General features: G+C 45.0%; 1 protein-coding gene across 18 annotated transcripts in view; it reads right to left on the bottom strand.

Annotated features, from left to right (window-relative positions):
* CCDC60 (coiled-coil domain containing 60) overlaps positions 1-13842 on the bottom strand; it is a 275404-nt gene that overhangs the window by 42753 nt on the left and 218809 nt on the right. For all 18 annotated transcript variants that reach the window (XR_007471770.1, XM_049698202.1, XM_049698206.1 and 15 more), the window contains one exon: positions 6895-7002. Coding sequence is in view for 17 of the 18 variants with exons in the window: in XM_049698202.1 (XP_049554159.1) it covers positions 6895-7002 (108 nt within the window). In the remaining variant the exon portion in view is untranslated. The remainder of the gene's footprint in view (positions 1-6894; positions 7003-13842) is intronic.

The raw sequence follows: 13842 nt of genomic DNA, 5'->3' as shown, positions 1-13842 counted from the left end.
TAAAGCTGTGGTTTTCAAACAAATTCTGTATGCCACAAAGTACCTTGGAAGTAACAAGGGTGCCTTGGTTGGGGTGGAAGTGAGTTGCTCTCCCAACCTCCTGATTCATGTAGAAGGTCCATTTTGAAAATTTTGTTTAACATCATTGGGGTTTCTATTATTAAAAAAGGATTTCTGCTGCTTAAAAAAAATAAAGGTTATAAACCACTGCATCAAGGGGAACTGCAGTTTTAAATTCATCCCAACCAAAAACATGGAATCAGTTGGAGTTACTGATCTATCAATAGATGCATGACTTATATTTCTGGTTACATTTGAGGTTAGTAGCATGGCTGGGGGAGGGGAAGGGATCCCTCACCCCAAGGGGGAAATTGGGGGAACACTGGGAGGGCAGAGGATCAAAAGGGAGTGTGGCCAGGTTCCCCCTGCCCACTTGGGCCCCCAGGAACCTGCTGAGATCCTGGGCCTGATCCTCTGCCCAAGGAGGCGGCCTCCAGCCACGCGGGTCCTGAGGGAGTGGGAGGGAGGGAAGGGGGAGCAAAAGTAAAGGCCAGACCTCTGGGACCAGCACCCCTGAGGGGCGGCTGGGGGAGGGGAGGAGTTCCTACACCCAGTGGGACCCACCCACGATTAGGGGTCCAGCGACGGGGGAGACCCTGGGGGAGATGGTGGGGGAGGGGTGCGAAGGAACGGAGGAGAATGGGGCCAGCGCTTTCCCTGTCCACTTAGGCACTGGGGAGCCCAGCAGGCTGGGTCTTAATCCTTTGCCCTGGGAGCCTCCCTCCTGACGTGCAGAGTCCAAGCCCCACCCCACACCCCCACCCAGGGCCCCCCAATTTCCCGTGTCCCCTGCATCGGCAGGCGGACTCGCAACCACTGCGCCACAAGGGAAGCCCTGATTCTTTTATATTTTTATTTTTCCTAATAAAGCTTTTATTTTTCTAATTTTATTTTATTCTTTATACTTTGTTAGTGTTCTCTCCTTTTGCTTTGTCCCCCCCCCCACACACCTTTTTGTTTCTTTTCTCTGTTGTGGTTTTATTTTACCTTGTTGCAGTTGTTTCAATTATAGTTTTATTTTTCCTAATATATTTTTATCTTTCTAATTTTATTTTGTTTTTTATTCTTTGATATTGTACTGCTCCTTTTAATCTTTTTTCTTTCTTCCTTCCTTTTTTTTTTTAACTGCACCATGAAACTTGCAGGATCAGGTTGGAGGTCAGCCCTGAGCTCCTGTGGTGGGAGCTCTGAGTCCAAACCACTGGACTAACGTACAACCTCAGACCCCAGGAAATATCAATCGTAGTGAGGCCTCCCACAGGTCCTCCTCTCAGCACCAAGACCCAGCTCTATCCAACTGCCTGCAAAGTCCAGTGCTGGACGTCTCAGGCCAAACAACCAGTAAGACAGGAATACAGCACCACCCATCAAAATAAAAAAAAAAGAAACGCCAAAAAAATATGTTACAGACAAAGGAGCAAGGTAAAAACCTACAAGACCAAATAAATGAAAATGAAATAGACAACCTACCTGAACAAAATTCAAAGTAATAATAGTAAAGATGATCCAAAATCTCAGAAACAGAATGGAGAGAATACAAGAAACATTTAACAAGGATCTAGAAGAACTAAAGAGCAAACAAACAGTGATGAACAACACAATTACTGACATTAAAAATACTCTAGGGGTTCCCTGGTGGCGCAGCGTGGTGGCGCACGCACAGGTTCGTGCCCCGGTCCGGGAAGATCCCACATGCCACAGAGTGGCTCGGCCTGTGAGCCATGGCCACTGGGCCTGTGCATCCGGAGCCTGTGCTCCACAACGGGAGAGGCCACAGCAGTGAGGGGCCCGCGTACCACAAAAAAAAAAAACTCTAGAAGGAATCAATAACAGAATAACTGAGGCAGAAGAACGGATAAGTGAGCTGGAAGATAAAATGGTGGAAATAACTGCCAGGGAGCAGAATAAAGAAAAAAGAATGAAAGGAATTGAGGACAGTCTCAGAGACCTCTGGGGCAACATTAAATGCACCAACAATCGAATTATAGGAGTCCCAGAAGAAAAAGAAAGGGTCTGAGAAAATATTTGAAGAGATTATAGTCAAAAACTTCCCTAATATGGGAAAGGAAATAGTCAATCAAGTCCAGGAAGCACAGAGACTACCATACAGGATAAACCCAAAGAGAAACATGCCGAGACACATATTAATCAAACTATCAAAACCTAAATACAAAGAAAAAATATTAAAAGCAGCAAGGGAAAAGCAACAAATAACATACAAGGGAATCCCCATAAGATTAACAGCTGATCTTTCACTTGCAGAAACTCTGCAAGTCAGAAGGGAGTGACAGGACATATTTAAAGTGATGAAAGGGAAAAACCTACAACCAAGATTACTCTACCCAGCAAGGATCTCATTCAGATTTGATGGAGAAATTAAAACTTTTATAGATAAGCAAAAGTTAAGAGAATTCAGCACCACCAAAACACAAGGAAACACAAGAGAAGGAAAAGACCTACAAAAACAAACCTAAAACAATTAAGAAAATGGTAATAGTAACATACATATTGATAATTACCTTAAATGTAAATGGATTAAATGCTCCCACCAAAAGACATAGACTGGCTGAATGAATACAAAAACAAAACCTGTACATATGCTGTCTATAAGAGACCCACTTCAGACCTAGGGACACATACAGACTGAAAGTGAGGGGATGGAAAAAGATATTCTATGCAAATGGAAATCAAAAGAAAGCTGGAGTAGCGATTCTCATATCAGACAAAATAGACTTTAAAATAAAGACTGTTACAAGAGACAAAGAAGGACACTACATAACGATCAAGGGATCGATCCAAGAAGAAGATATAACAATTGTAAATATTTATGCAGCCAACAGAGGAGCACATCAATACATAAGGCAAATGCTAACAGCCATAAAAGGGGAAATCGACAGTAACACAATCATAGTAGGGGACTTTAACACCCCACTTTCACCAATGGACAGATCATCCAAAATGAAAATAAATAAGGAAACACAAGCTTTGAATGACACATTAAGCAAGATGGACTTAATTGATATTTACAGGACAGTCCATCCAAAAACAATAGAATATACTTTCTTTTCAAGTGCTCATGGAACATTCTCCAGGATACACTGTAACTTGGGTTACAAATCAAGCCTTGGTAAATTTAAGAAAACTGAAATTGCATCAAGTATCTTTTCCGACCGCAACACTGTGAGACTAGATATCAATTACAGGAAAAAAAACTGTAAAAAATACAAACACATGGAGGCTAAACAATATGCTACTAAGTAACACAGAGTTCACTGAAGAAATCAAAGAGGAAATCAAAAAATACCTAGAAACAAATGACAATGAAAACACGACAACCCAAAACCTATGGGATGCAGCAAAAGCAGTTCTAAGAGGGAAGTTTATAGCAATACAATCCTACCTCAAGAAACAAGAAATATCTCAAATAAAAAAACTAACCTTACACCTAAAACAATTAGAGAAAGAAGAACCAAAAAAACCCAAAGTTAGCGGAAGGAAAGAAATCATAAAGATCAGATCAGAAATAAATGAAAAAGAAATGAAGGAAACAATAGCAAAGATCAATAAAACCAAGAGCTGGTTCTTTGAGACGATAAACAAAATTGATAAACTATTAGCCAGACTCACCAAGAAAAAAAGAGAGAAGACTCAAATCAATAGAATTAGAAATGAAAGAAGGAGAAGTAACAACAGACACTGCAGAAATACAAAGGATCATGAGAGATTACTACAAGCAACTATATGCCAATAAAATGGACAACTTGGAAGAAATGGACAAATCCTTAGAAAAGTACAACATTCTGAGACTGAACCAGGAAGAAACAGAAAATATAAACAGACCAATCACAAGCACTGAAATTGAAAATGTGATTAAAAATCTTCCAACAAACAAAAGCCCAAGACCAGATGGCTTCACAGGCAAATTCTATCAAACATTTAGAGAAGACCTAACACCTGTCCTACTCAAACTCTTCCAAAATATAGCAGAGGGAGGTACACTCCCAAACTCACTCTATGAGGCCACCATCACCCTGATACCAAAACCAGACAAAGATGTCACAAAGAAAGAAAATTACAGACCAATATCTCTGATGAACATAGATGCAAAAATCCTCAACAAAATACTAGCAAACAGAATCCAACAGCACATGAAAAGGATCATACACCATGATCAAGTGGGGTTTATCTCAGGAATGCAAGGAGTCTTCAATATATGGAAATCAATCAATGTGATACACCATATTAACAAATTGAAGGAGAAAAACCATATGATAATCTCAATAGATGCAGAAAAACCTTTTGACAAAATTCAACACCCATTTATGATAAAAAGCTCTCCAGAAACTAGGCATAGAGGGAAACTACCTCAACATAATAAAGGCCATATATGACAAACCCACAGCCAACATCGTTCTCAATGGTGAAAAACTGAAACCACTTCCTCTAAGATCAGGAACAAGACAAGGTTGCCCACTCTCACCACTATTATTCAACATAATTTTGGAAGTTTTAGCCACAGCAATCAGAGAAGAAAAAGAAATAAAAAGAATCCAAATCGGAAAAAAAGAAGTAAAACTGTCACTGTTTGCAGATGACAGGATACTATACAGAGAGAATCTTAAAGATGCTAACAGGACACTACTAGAGCTAATCAATGAATTTGGTAGAGTAGCAGGATACAAAATTAATGCACAGAAATCTCTTGCATTCCTGTACACTAATGATGAAAAATCTGAAAGAGAAATTAAGGAAACATTCTCATTTACCACTGCAACAAAAAGAATAAAATACCTAGGAATAAACCTACCTAAGTAGACAAAAGACCTGTATACAGAAAACTGTAACACACTGATGAAAGAAATTAAAGATGATACAAACAGATGGAGAGATATACTATGTTCTTGGATTGGAAGAATCAACGTTGTGAAAATGACTATACTACCCAAAGCAATCTACAGATTCAATGCAATCCCTATCAAACTACCAATGCCATTTTTCACAGAACTAGAAGAAAAAATTTCACAATTTGTATGGAGACACAAAAGACCCTGAATAGCCAAAGCAATCTTGAGAAGGAAAAACGGAGTTGGAGGAATCAGGCTCCTGGACTTCAGACTATACTACAAAGCTACAGTCATCAAGACAGTATGGTACTGGCACAAAAATGGAAATATAGATCAATGCAACATGATAGAAAGCCCAGAGATAAACCCACACACATATGGCCACCTTATCTTTGATAAACGAGGCAAGAATATACAATGTAGAAAAGACAGCCTCTTCAATAAGTGGTGCTGGGAAAACTGGACAGCTACATGTAAAAGAATGAAATTAGAACATTCCCTAACACCATACACAAAAATAAACTCAAAATGGCTTAAAGACCTAAATGTAAGGCCAGACACTATAAAACTCTTAGAGGAAAACATAGGCAGAACACTCTTTGACATAAATCACAGCAAGATCATTAGAGAAATGCAAGTCAAAACTACAATGAGATATCAACTCACACCAGTCAGAATGGCCATCATCAAAAAATCTACAAATGATAAATGCTGGAGAGGGTGTGGAGAAAAGGGGACCCTCTTGCACTGCTGGTGGGAATGTAAATTGATACAGCCACTGTGGAGAACAGTATGGAGGTTCCTTAAAAAACTACAAATAGAACTACCATACGACCCAGCAATCCCACTACTGGGCATATACCTTGAGAAAACCATAATTCAAAAAGAGTCATGTACCACAATGTTCATTGCAGCTCTATTTACAGTAGCCAGGACATGGAAGCAACCTAAGTGTCCATCAACAGATGAATGGATAAAGAAGATGTGGTATATATATATATACAGTGGAATATTACTCAGCCATAAAAAGAAATGAAATTGAGTTATCTGTAGTGAGGTGGATGGACCTAGAGTCTAACATACAGAGTGAAGTAAGTCAGAAAGAGAAAAACAAATACCGTATTCTAACACATATATATGGAATCTAAAAAAAAAAAAAAATGGTTCTCATGAACCTAGGGGCAGGATAGGAATAAAGACACAGATGTAGAGAATGGACTTGAGGACCTGGGGAGGGGGAAGGGTAAGCTGGGATGAAGTGAGAGAGTGGCATGGACATATATACACTACCAAACGTAAAACAGCTAGCTAGTGGGAAGCAGCTGCATAGCACAGGGAGATCGGCTTGGTGCTTTCTGAGCACCTAGAGGGCTGGGTTAGGGGAGGGTGGGAGGGAGACGCAAGAGGGAGGGGATATGGGTATATATGTATGCATATAGCTGATTCACTTTGTTATACAGCAGAAACTAACACAACACTGTAAAGCAATTGTACTCCAATAAAGATGTTAATAAAAAAAAAAGACACACAACAAAACTTTGAAAGGGAAAACACAAAAACATGGAGAATGAGAGGAGTAAAAGGGAGTGGGAGAGGAGGAAAAAGAAGAGGAACAAATGAGGAATAGCGCTGGGGAAACATGGTCCAAGAAGAGAGCTGGAGAGAAATCTAGCTGTGCTTCCAGGGTGGGGCTGGGCCTGCTGGCCAGTTTCTGTGGTGTAAATACTCCCACCGTGGCTGAATCATTTCAAGCTTCCGATGTGGAGTTGGGGAGAGATGCTGGGAGGGATGCACAGGGGGGCTGTCACCACCGCATGACCCGTATAACCTGGCTCCAGCTCACCCCCCGTTTGGACCCCACATAGTAGCACTCCTAAAGCAACCCACGCACCAAGAAACAGCAGTAGGAGGAAGGGAACCCATGGGAGCTTCCTCCCCCACGGCCCAGTCTCTTGCTAGTTACACGGCAGGTGGAAGGGCTGAGACCTACTTCGAATTCCAGCAGGTGATCACGGGCTTCATGGTGTGGTGGGTGTGGTCGATAGTCAGGGCCTCCAGGAGCCAGTGGAGGGCACAGAGCTGGCGGAAGATGGGCTCGCTGCAAAGACAGAGGGAGGAAGCCCAGGGGGCTCCTGTTAGAACAACATTTTTCACAACAGTGGCGACAGAGACAGGAGTGGTGCTGGCTCCCGGCTGGAGAGCTGTCTCCAGGCTCCAGGAGGGTGGCAGCATTTCCCACGCACCAGCATTAAACTTTCCCAATGGGCTCCTGAGCTATTTATTGGCCCCATTTTACAGATGAGGGAACTGAGGCTCAGAAGAGGTGAGGAACTTGTGCATGTCACTTGGCCAGTAGGCGGCAGAGCTATGATCTGACACAAGGTGACCCTATGCCAGTTACTGGGGATTTGCATGCACAGTGGGAAGGGACAAGGGAGGGTGTCCCACAGGTAGAGGACTGGATTCAGGCAAATGAGAGGACTGAAGGAATGAACATCCTACAGGCATCCAATTCTTCATCTGATAAAAATACAATAAATACACTAGCAGGGTCCAAAACGTCCGGAAACACAGGAAACTAGTGTATTTATTGTACTTTCTCTCCACCCCAATTAACAACTAGACCCACTGCTTTAAATTTATAAATCCTTTGCCCCAAATGTAGCTGGATGTTGAGGAAAACCACATTGAACACATGATTTGAAAATGTAACTAAAACACCATTTAAAAATAGGTCTAACCTGTATTTTCTGATTTGGGGGGCATTCGGTATTACGATGAGCCAGGCATTGGGTAGGACACCTGACACATGTTATTTATTTCTCCCCAAACCCTGCCGGAGAGGAATCATTATCTGAATTTTAGAGAAGAGGAAACTGAGGCTCAGAGAGGGGCCATCGGTTTGCTCCAGGTCACAGAGCTTGTTGGTGGCAGAGATGGGGCCTGAATATCCCACTCAATGCTCTCGACAGCCCTATAAGAAGGGTGACTTTATTCCATCCTCTTTGCAGACAAGGGACTGGGAGAGGTAGAGTTGCCTGAGGTCACGCTAGGATTAGTGAGGATTTGAACCCGCATCTGTTTAATCCCAGAGACGGTGCTTTTGTGGACCTGAGCTCTTATTGTTTGAGGTGCTGATGGGGCCAAATGAGTGGCCACCCCGAGAGCAAGGTCAGGAGAGGGTTAACCTGCTGCCTGCATTCTTCCTGGAAGTGAGGGGGAGTCCTAACTAGCCAGCCCCTCCCTGCATGATTTCTCCTCTTACACTAATGGGTCAGATGCCTCCATTACCAACCTGTGTAATTGCTCTTCTCTGAAACTGCTACTGTATTGATCGATACTCCCCAGGGCTCCTGGGCCTGTGCTCAGAGGGGCAGGCAGGAATCCAGCCTCCAGCTTCCAGGAAGGCCCCAGCTCAGAAGATGGAGTGCGAGCCCTGGGGCTCAAGTGTGGAGCAGGCCCAGGTGTGTCCCGGAGAGCCCCTTGAGAGGCACCCATGTCACTCTGCTTGCAGGGGAGCTGCCCCCGTGCACCCCACTCCTCCGCCCCCATGCTCTGGGGCAGCCGTGTCCACCCGGTCTTAGGAAAACTAGAGTCAGGAGCTCTGTCTCTCTTTTTTCATCTAGAGCGCCTTCCTTCCTTTTTTTTTCCATCCGCAAATTATTTTCTAATAATAAGCAGCCACGCATCCCTCCCTTCTAATTTACAGGACCCGCAAGCCCACAGCCTTCCCAGTTCTGTGTCTCCCCCCTTTACACCAGCTTGGTCCCTACAGGTAAGTGCATTTCGGCAGCTCTGGGTACCAACAGTAGCAGTGGCTGTCCCATGTGCCCAGCCCTGTGCAGACACCTCCCTGTACCCTCACTGTGACCCCAGGCAGTTGTGAAAAGCCCAAGGAGACGCCCCCTCTTCTGTTCACGACTCAGAGCCCCTGCAGGCCTGGGCGTGCCGTTGTGTCCATTGCGGGTGGGGAGGGATGGGTAAGGGAGTTAACTGGTGAGGTGGGATGTGCTTCGTCACAGGGGGCCGAGAGGCATGTGAGCGTCAGACTCATTTCTGCAGGTGACAGGAACGGGCACAAACGTGGCCCTCTCCCTCCCTTGCTTAAGATCTTCGGACTCCCTAAACCATCTGCTGTGGATTGAGTTATGTCCCGAAGTTCATATGCTGAAGTCCTAATCTCTAGTACCTTAGAATGTGACTGTACCGGGGACCTTTAAAGAGGTGATGAGGTTAAAATAAGGCCAAGAGGGTGGGTCCTAACCCAATCTGACTGGTGTCTTTAGAAGAAGAGGAGCCGTGACCCACGGAGAGACACTGGGGTACACGTTCACAGAGAAAAAAGTGTGTGAGGACAGAGCGAGAAAGCAGCCCTCCGAAAGCCAAGGAGAAACGACTCAGTAGAAACCAGCATGTGGGCCCCTTGATCTTGAACTTCCAGCCTCCAGAACTGTGAGAGAATACTTTTCTGTTGTTTAGGCCACCCAGTCTGTGGGGTTTTGTTATGGCAGCCCTGGCAAACCAACACCCCATCACATGGGAGACTCCCATCCACCTCCCCAGCCTCGAGCCTCCTCTCTCACCCCTGTGCCGCCACCTGCAGCCTGGTGAAATTCTGCTCTGCAGCGCAAGCTCACTGTACATACTCTCTTTGCACTGGGTTAAAATCCTAGCTTTGCCATTTATTAGCTATGTGGTCTTGGCCAAATTACTTCATTTCCCTGAGCCCCAGGTTTCTCATCTGTATAATGGCAGTAATCGTTCTAGTGAAAGTGAGGTGAGGTGCTCGGCACTGTCCTCTGCTCCTGATACACATTCCCTTTCCTCCTCCTCTGCCTCTCCGTGATTGGGTCTCAGCTCGGATGTCGCCTCCAGCAGGAAGCCTTCCTTGATTTTTCGAGCATCCTCTCTCCGAGGGGTTCTAAAGCACCCCCCACCCTACAATGTGTCCCTCTGTCCCTACATTTTGTGCCCCTGCTGTCTTGTAACTACCTGTTTACTTGTCTCTGCAGCCCACAAGCCTGTGAGCTACAGAGTCTTGTCCATCACAGGTATGCACAGAGTAGGCTCAATACATTTCTGGTTACTGAATGGGAGATGGCGGGAATAAATTGGCTGGGATCTGACACTTTCCAGAGCTGATAATTTGGGCACAATTCTCATATGCACAACCACAGAGATAACAAAGAATAGTAGCAACAACAGCAAAATAACAATAATAGTAAACACTTCCCATAGAGCGCTTACTCTGTGCCAGACACTGTTTTAAGTATTCTACATCCATTAATTAAAGTCATTCTCATAACAACACTGTGAGGAAGGTACTATTAGTACTCCCATTTTTCAGATGAAGAAACTGAGGTCATATAACTTATCCAAGGTCAGAAAAGGCAGCAAACAGCAGAGCTGGAATCTAAGCCCAGATGGTCCGGTTCCCGAATCTGTGCTTTAATACAGTGTTGATGTCTCTTATTATAGGGTAGAGCCCTCACGCCCTTTTCAGCAGAAGAGGGTTTCATCCAATGGGTCTGGACCTTTTTTCTCTGCTTATAGAAAGTGCCTTACAACACCTGCACACAGATGTTTACAGCAGCTTTGTTCATAATTGCCAAAAATTGGAAGCAACCTTTAGAGATGTATGGATAAATAAACTATGGTATATCCAGACAATGGACGGTTATTCAGCGTGAAAAAGAAACGGGCTACTAAGCCATGAAAAGCCGAGGAGAAACTTCAAAAGCATATTACTAAGTGAAAGAAGCCAATCTGAAAAGGCTACGTACTGTATGATTCCAACAATATGTTCTGAAAGGACAAAACTATGGAAACAGTAAAAGGATCAGTGGTTGCCGGGGCGGGAGGGGGAGAGGGATGAATAGGCAGAGCACAGAGGAGTTTTAGGGCAGTGAAAATACTCTGTATAATACGTGAGTGGGTGGATACATGTCGTTATACTTTCATCCAAACCTACAGAATATACAAAACCAAGAGAGGACCCTAATGTAAACTAGGGACTGCAGGTGACTATGATGTGTCAGTGTAGCTTCATCAGTTATGACTAACATCCCACTCCGGTGGGGGATGTCGATAATGGGGGAGGCAGGAGAGAAATGGGAAATCTCTGCGCCTTCCCCTCAATTTTGATCTGAATGTAAATCTGCTCTAAAAAAATAAGGTCTTAATGAAAAAATACAGTGCCTCAAACCCGATGATCTCTAAGCTAACATGCAGTGAAGCAAACTAAAAGAGAGAGACAGAGAGAGAGGAAGGGAGGAAGGAAGGAAGGAAGGAAGGAAGGGAGGGAGGGAGGGAGGGAGGGAGAAAGAAAGAAAGGGAGAAAGAAAGGGTCCCCAGAAACATGCTTGATAGAAATCGCTCCTTTCTCATAATGATTGTATGTCAGGTCAAAGCACAATACCTTGGATTTTGTCAAATTAAAAGAGAAAGCATTTATTTTCTTAAATGTGGGGCATAATAGATGAAAACGCTGACCAGGGTGCACAAAGCCTGCTTCTAAAACCCCTGTGCTCAGAACCCTGGGGGAGCATCTAGCAGTCAGTGCATCTGAATAGCCCTCTCTGTTGAAACCGCTGTACCAACCAGAATACGAGTGGGCGTCAACATCCCTGAGAAAAAAACAACGTTTTTTCAAAACTTTTACTAAGAGAAATCAGAAAATGCTACAAAGCACCCCAAACCCAGACAGTGGCTGCAGGCACTGTTTTGTCGCACAGTCGCTCAGGAAGGGCTGTAAGGACAGGCCAGCCATCTCTCAGAGGAAAGGAGGGGCTGTCCTCCTTCCTGCAGACTGTGCCCCACCTCTTTTTTTAAAAAGATAAAGGTCCCGTCTTCCTTGGCATGACTGAATTGATCCCCATACAGTCGATTCAGAATCTTCAGCTGGTTTGGGGATCAATCGCACTGGGATTGAAGGGACTGACCAGGCTCGGATCCACCTCGGCTGACGTGAAGACTGAGAATTTGAGAACTGACCGGGCGGGCTCTGCCCGGATGCCTCTTGGCAGAATGATGATAAAACTGCTCGGATTCTCCCCTCCCCCCTGCATCCATGCACTTCCCACGGTGATTCTGCATCCTCTCACCAGGCGGTGGAATCTTTCTTTTCCCCGTCGCTTGCATCTGGGCAGGCCTGATGTCTTTTGTGGCCAGCAGAATGGGGTGGAAAGGTCCTTGGCCCGTTCTGAGACTAAGCCTCAAGAGGCGTGGAGTGCTTGGGCTCTTGTCCTCGGAACCCTTCCTGACAGCCACGGAACAAGCTCGGCTAGCCTGCTGTGTGAGACAGCGACAGTCACTCCTGTCGCCCTAGCCAACAACCAACCAACCAACAAACCAACAGGCCTGGGCATGAGGCCACCCTAGATGGGCCAGCCTCCAGCTTGCCACACACATATGCAAGCCCAGCCAGGACCAGCTGAACTGATGCGGACGAGCAGAGCCACCCAGCCGACCTGCAGACTTTGAACAAGAGTAAATGGTTGCTGTTTTAAGCCACTCCACCTCGAGGTGGTCTGTAATACAGCAATAGATACCGATGCAATCATCAAATGCAGCCAGAGCCTTTGAACAGCCAAGGAGAAGAAGGGGCAGCCTTCAATCTAGAGAAGGAGTGTGTGCCTCTGTCTGCAAATAAAACTTTATTGGAGCACGGGCCCATCCATTCACTGTAGCTTTCCTGCTGCGACAACAAGGTAAAGTACAGTTGACCCTCTGCATCTGTGGATACAGAGGGCTGACAGCACTACCCCATTTTATACTCATAAAAGATTTGAGCATCACAGATTCTGGTATCGGCAGAAGGTCCTGGAACCAATCCCCCGCAGATACCTAGGGATGACTGTAGTTGCGAGAGATACCATCTGGTTTGCAAAGCCTAAAATATCTACTGTCTGTCCCTTTAAGAAAAAGGTTGCTGATCCCTGGTCTAGGGCATAACAAAGAATAACAATCACCACTGTGATAATCACCACCATCACCATCATCATCACGGAACAAAACTGATACAAAGGACTGACTGAAGAGTCAGGAGATCAGAATTCCTGTTGTGGCAGGTTCTGCCTTCTCTCTGGGCTTCAGTTTCCCCATCTGGCACTGAAGGAGGATGAGCAAGAAACTCTCCAGTCACTTCCACAGTTGATTTAAACCTCAGTTTGCTCAGACCAAAGGAAATGGGGGTGGGGCCTAGGAATACACACTCTCCCAGGCATCTCCTTGTTTTGCTATCCCCGCACCCAAGCCCAGAGCCCCAGATGATTCAAATGCAAGTGAAAGCCTGAGAAACACTGATTTACACCATTTGGTTTCAGAGGGCTTGTCCATGGAAAAGGCAAAAGCGCAAGTGTTTCCACGGGACGTTATGAGAAATTGCAAAGACTGCTTTGGCAAGGAGACGTTTTCAGAACATCAAGCTGAGGCTGCCAGTTGGAATGTCCCTGAACAAATAAGTCTATGAAGAAGCCAGTCCTAACATTCATCAAAGGGAGATAGGAGGAAAGTATGGAGTGGGGCTCAGCAAAAGCTGAAATATTAGTAAGGGATAGGAATGTGTCCAAATACGTGGTGGTGGTGGTGGTGGTGGTGGTAGGGATGATGATGGTGATGGTGATGATGACGCCCATGGTGTTGGTGACAGCGCCATCTTCCACCCACGAACTAGGTGCTCTTATTAAGGATCTGCCATCTTGTCTTACAGTTTCACTCTTGCATTATTTTACTCTTCAAGTACATGAGACTTGGCTGTCCAAATATATCACTAGCTCCTCAAAGGTAAGGCCTTGGGATATACCTTCTGTGTCATGTGTGGTGGTGAGAGGTCAGGCTTTGCAGTCAGACACACTTGGCTTAAAACCCCAGTGCGGCAACACACTGAGCTCTGTGACCTTGGGCAGGCTAGTACACCTCTCTGAGCTTCTGCTCTCTC

This window comes from Orcinus orca, chromosome 15 (assembly GCF_937001465.1).
Source record: "Orcinus orca chromosome 15, mOrcOrc1.1, whole genome shotgun sequence".
NCBI classification, from domain to species: Eukaryota; Metazoa; Chordata; class Mammalia; order Artiodactyla; family Delphinidae; genus Orcinus; species Orcinus orca.
This window is presented reverse-complemented; position numbering and strand designations above follow the sequence as displayed.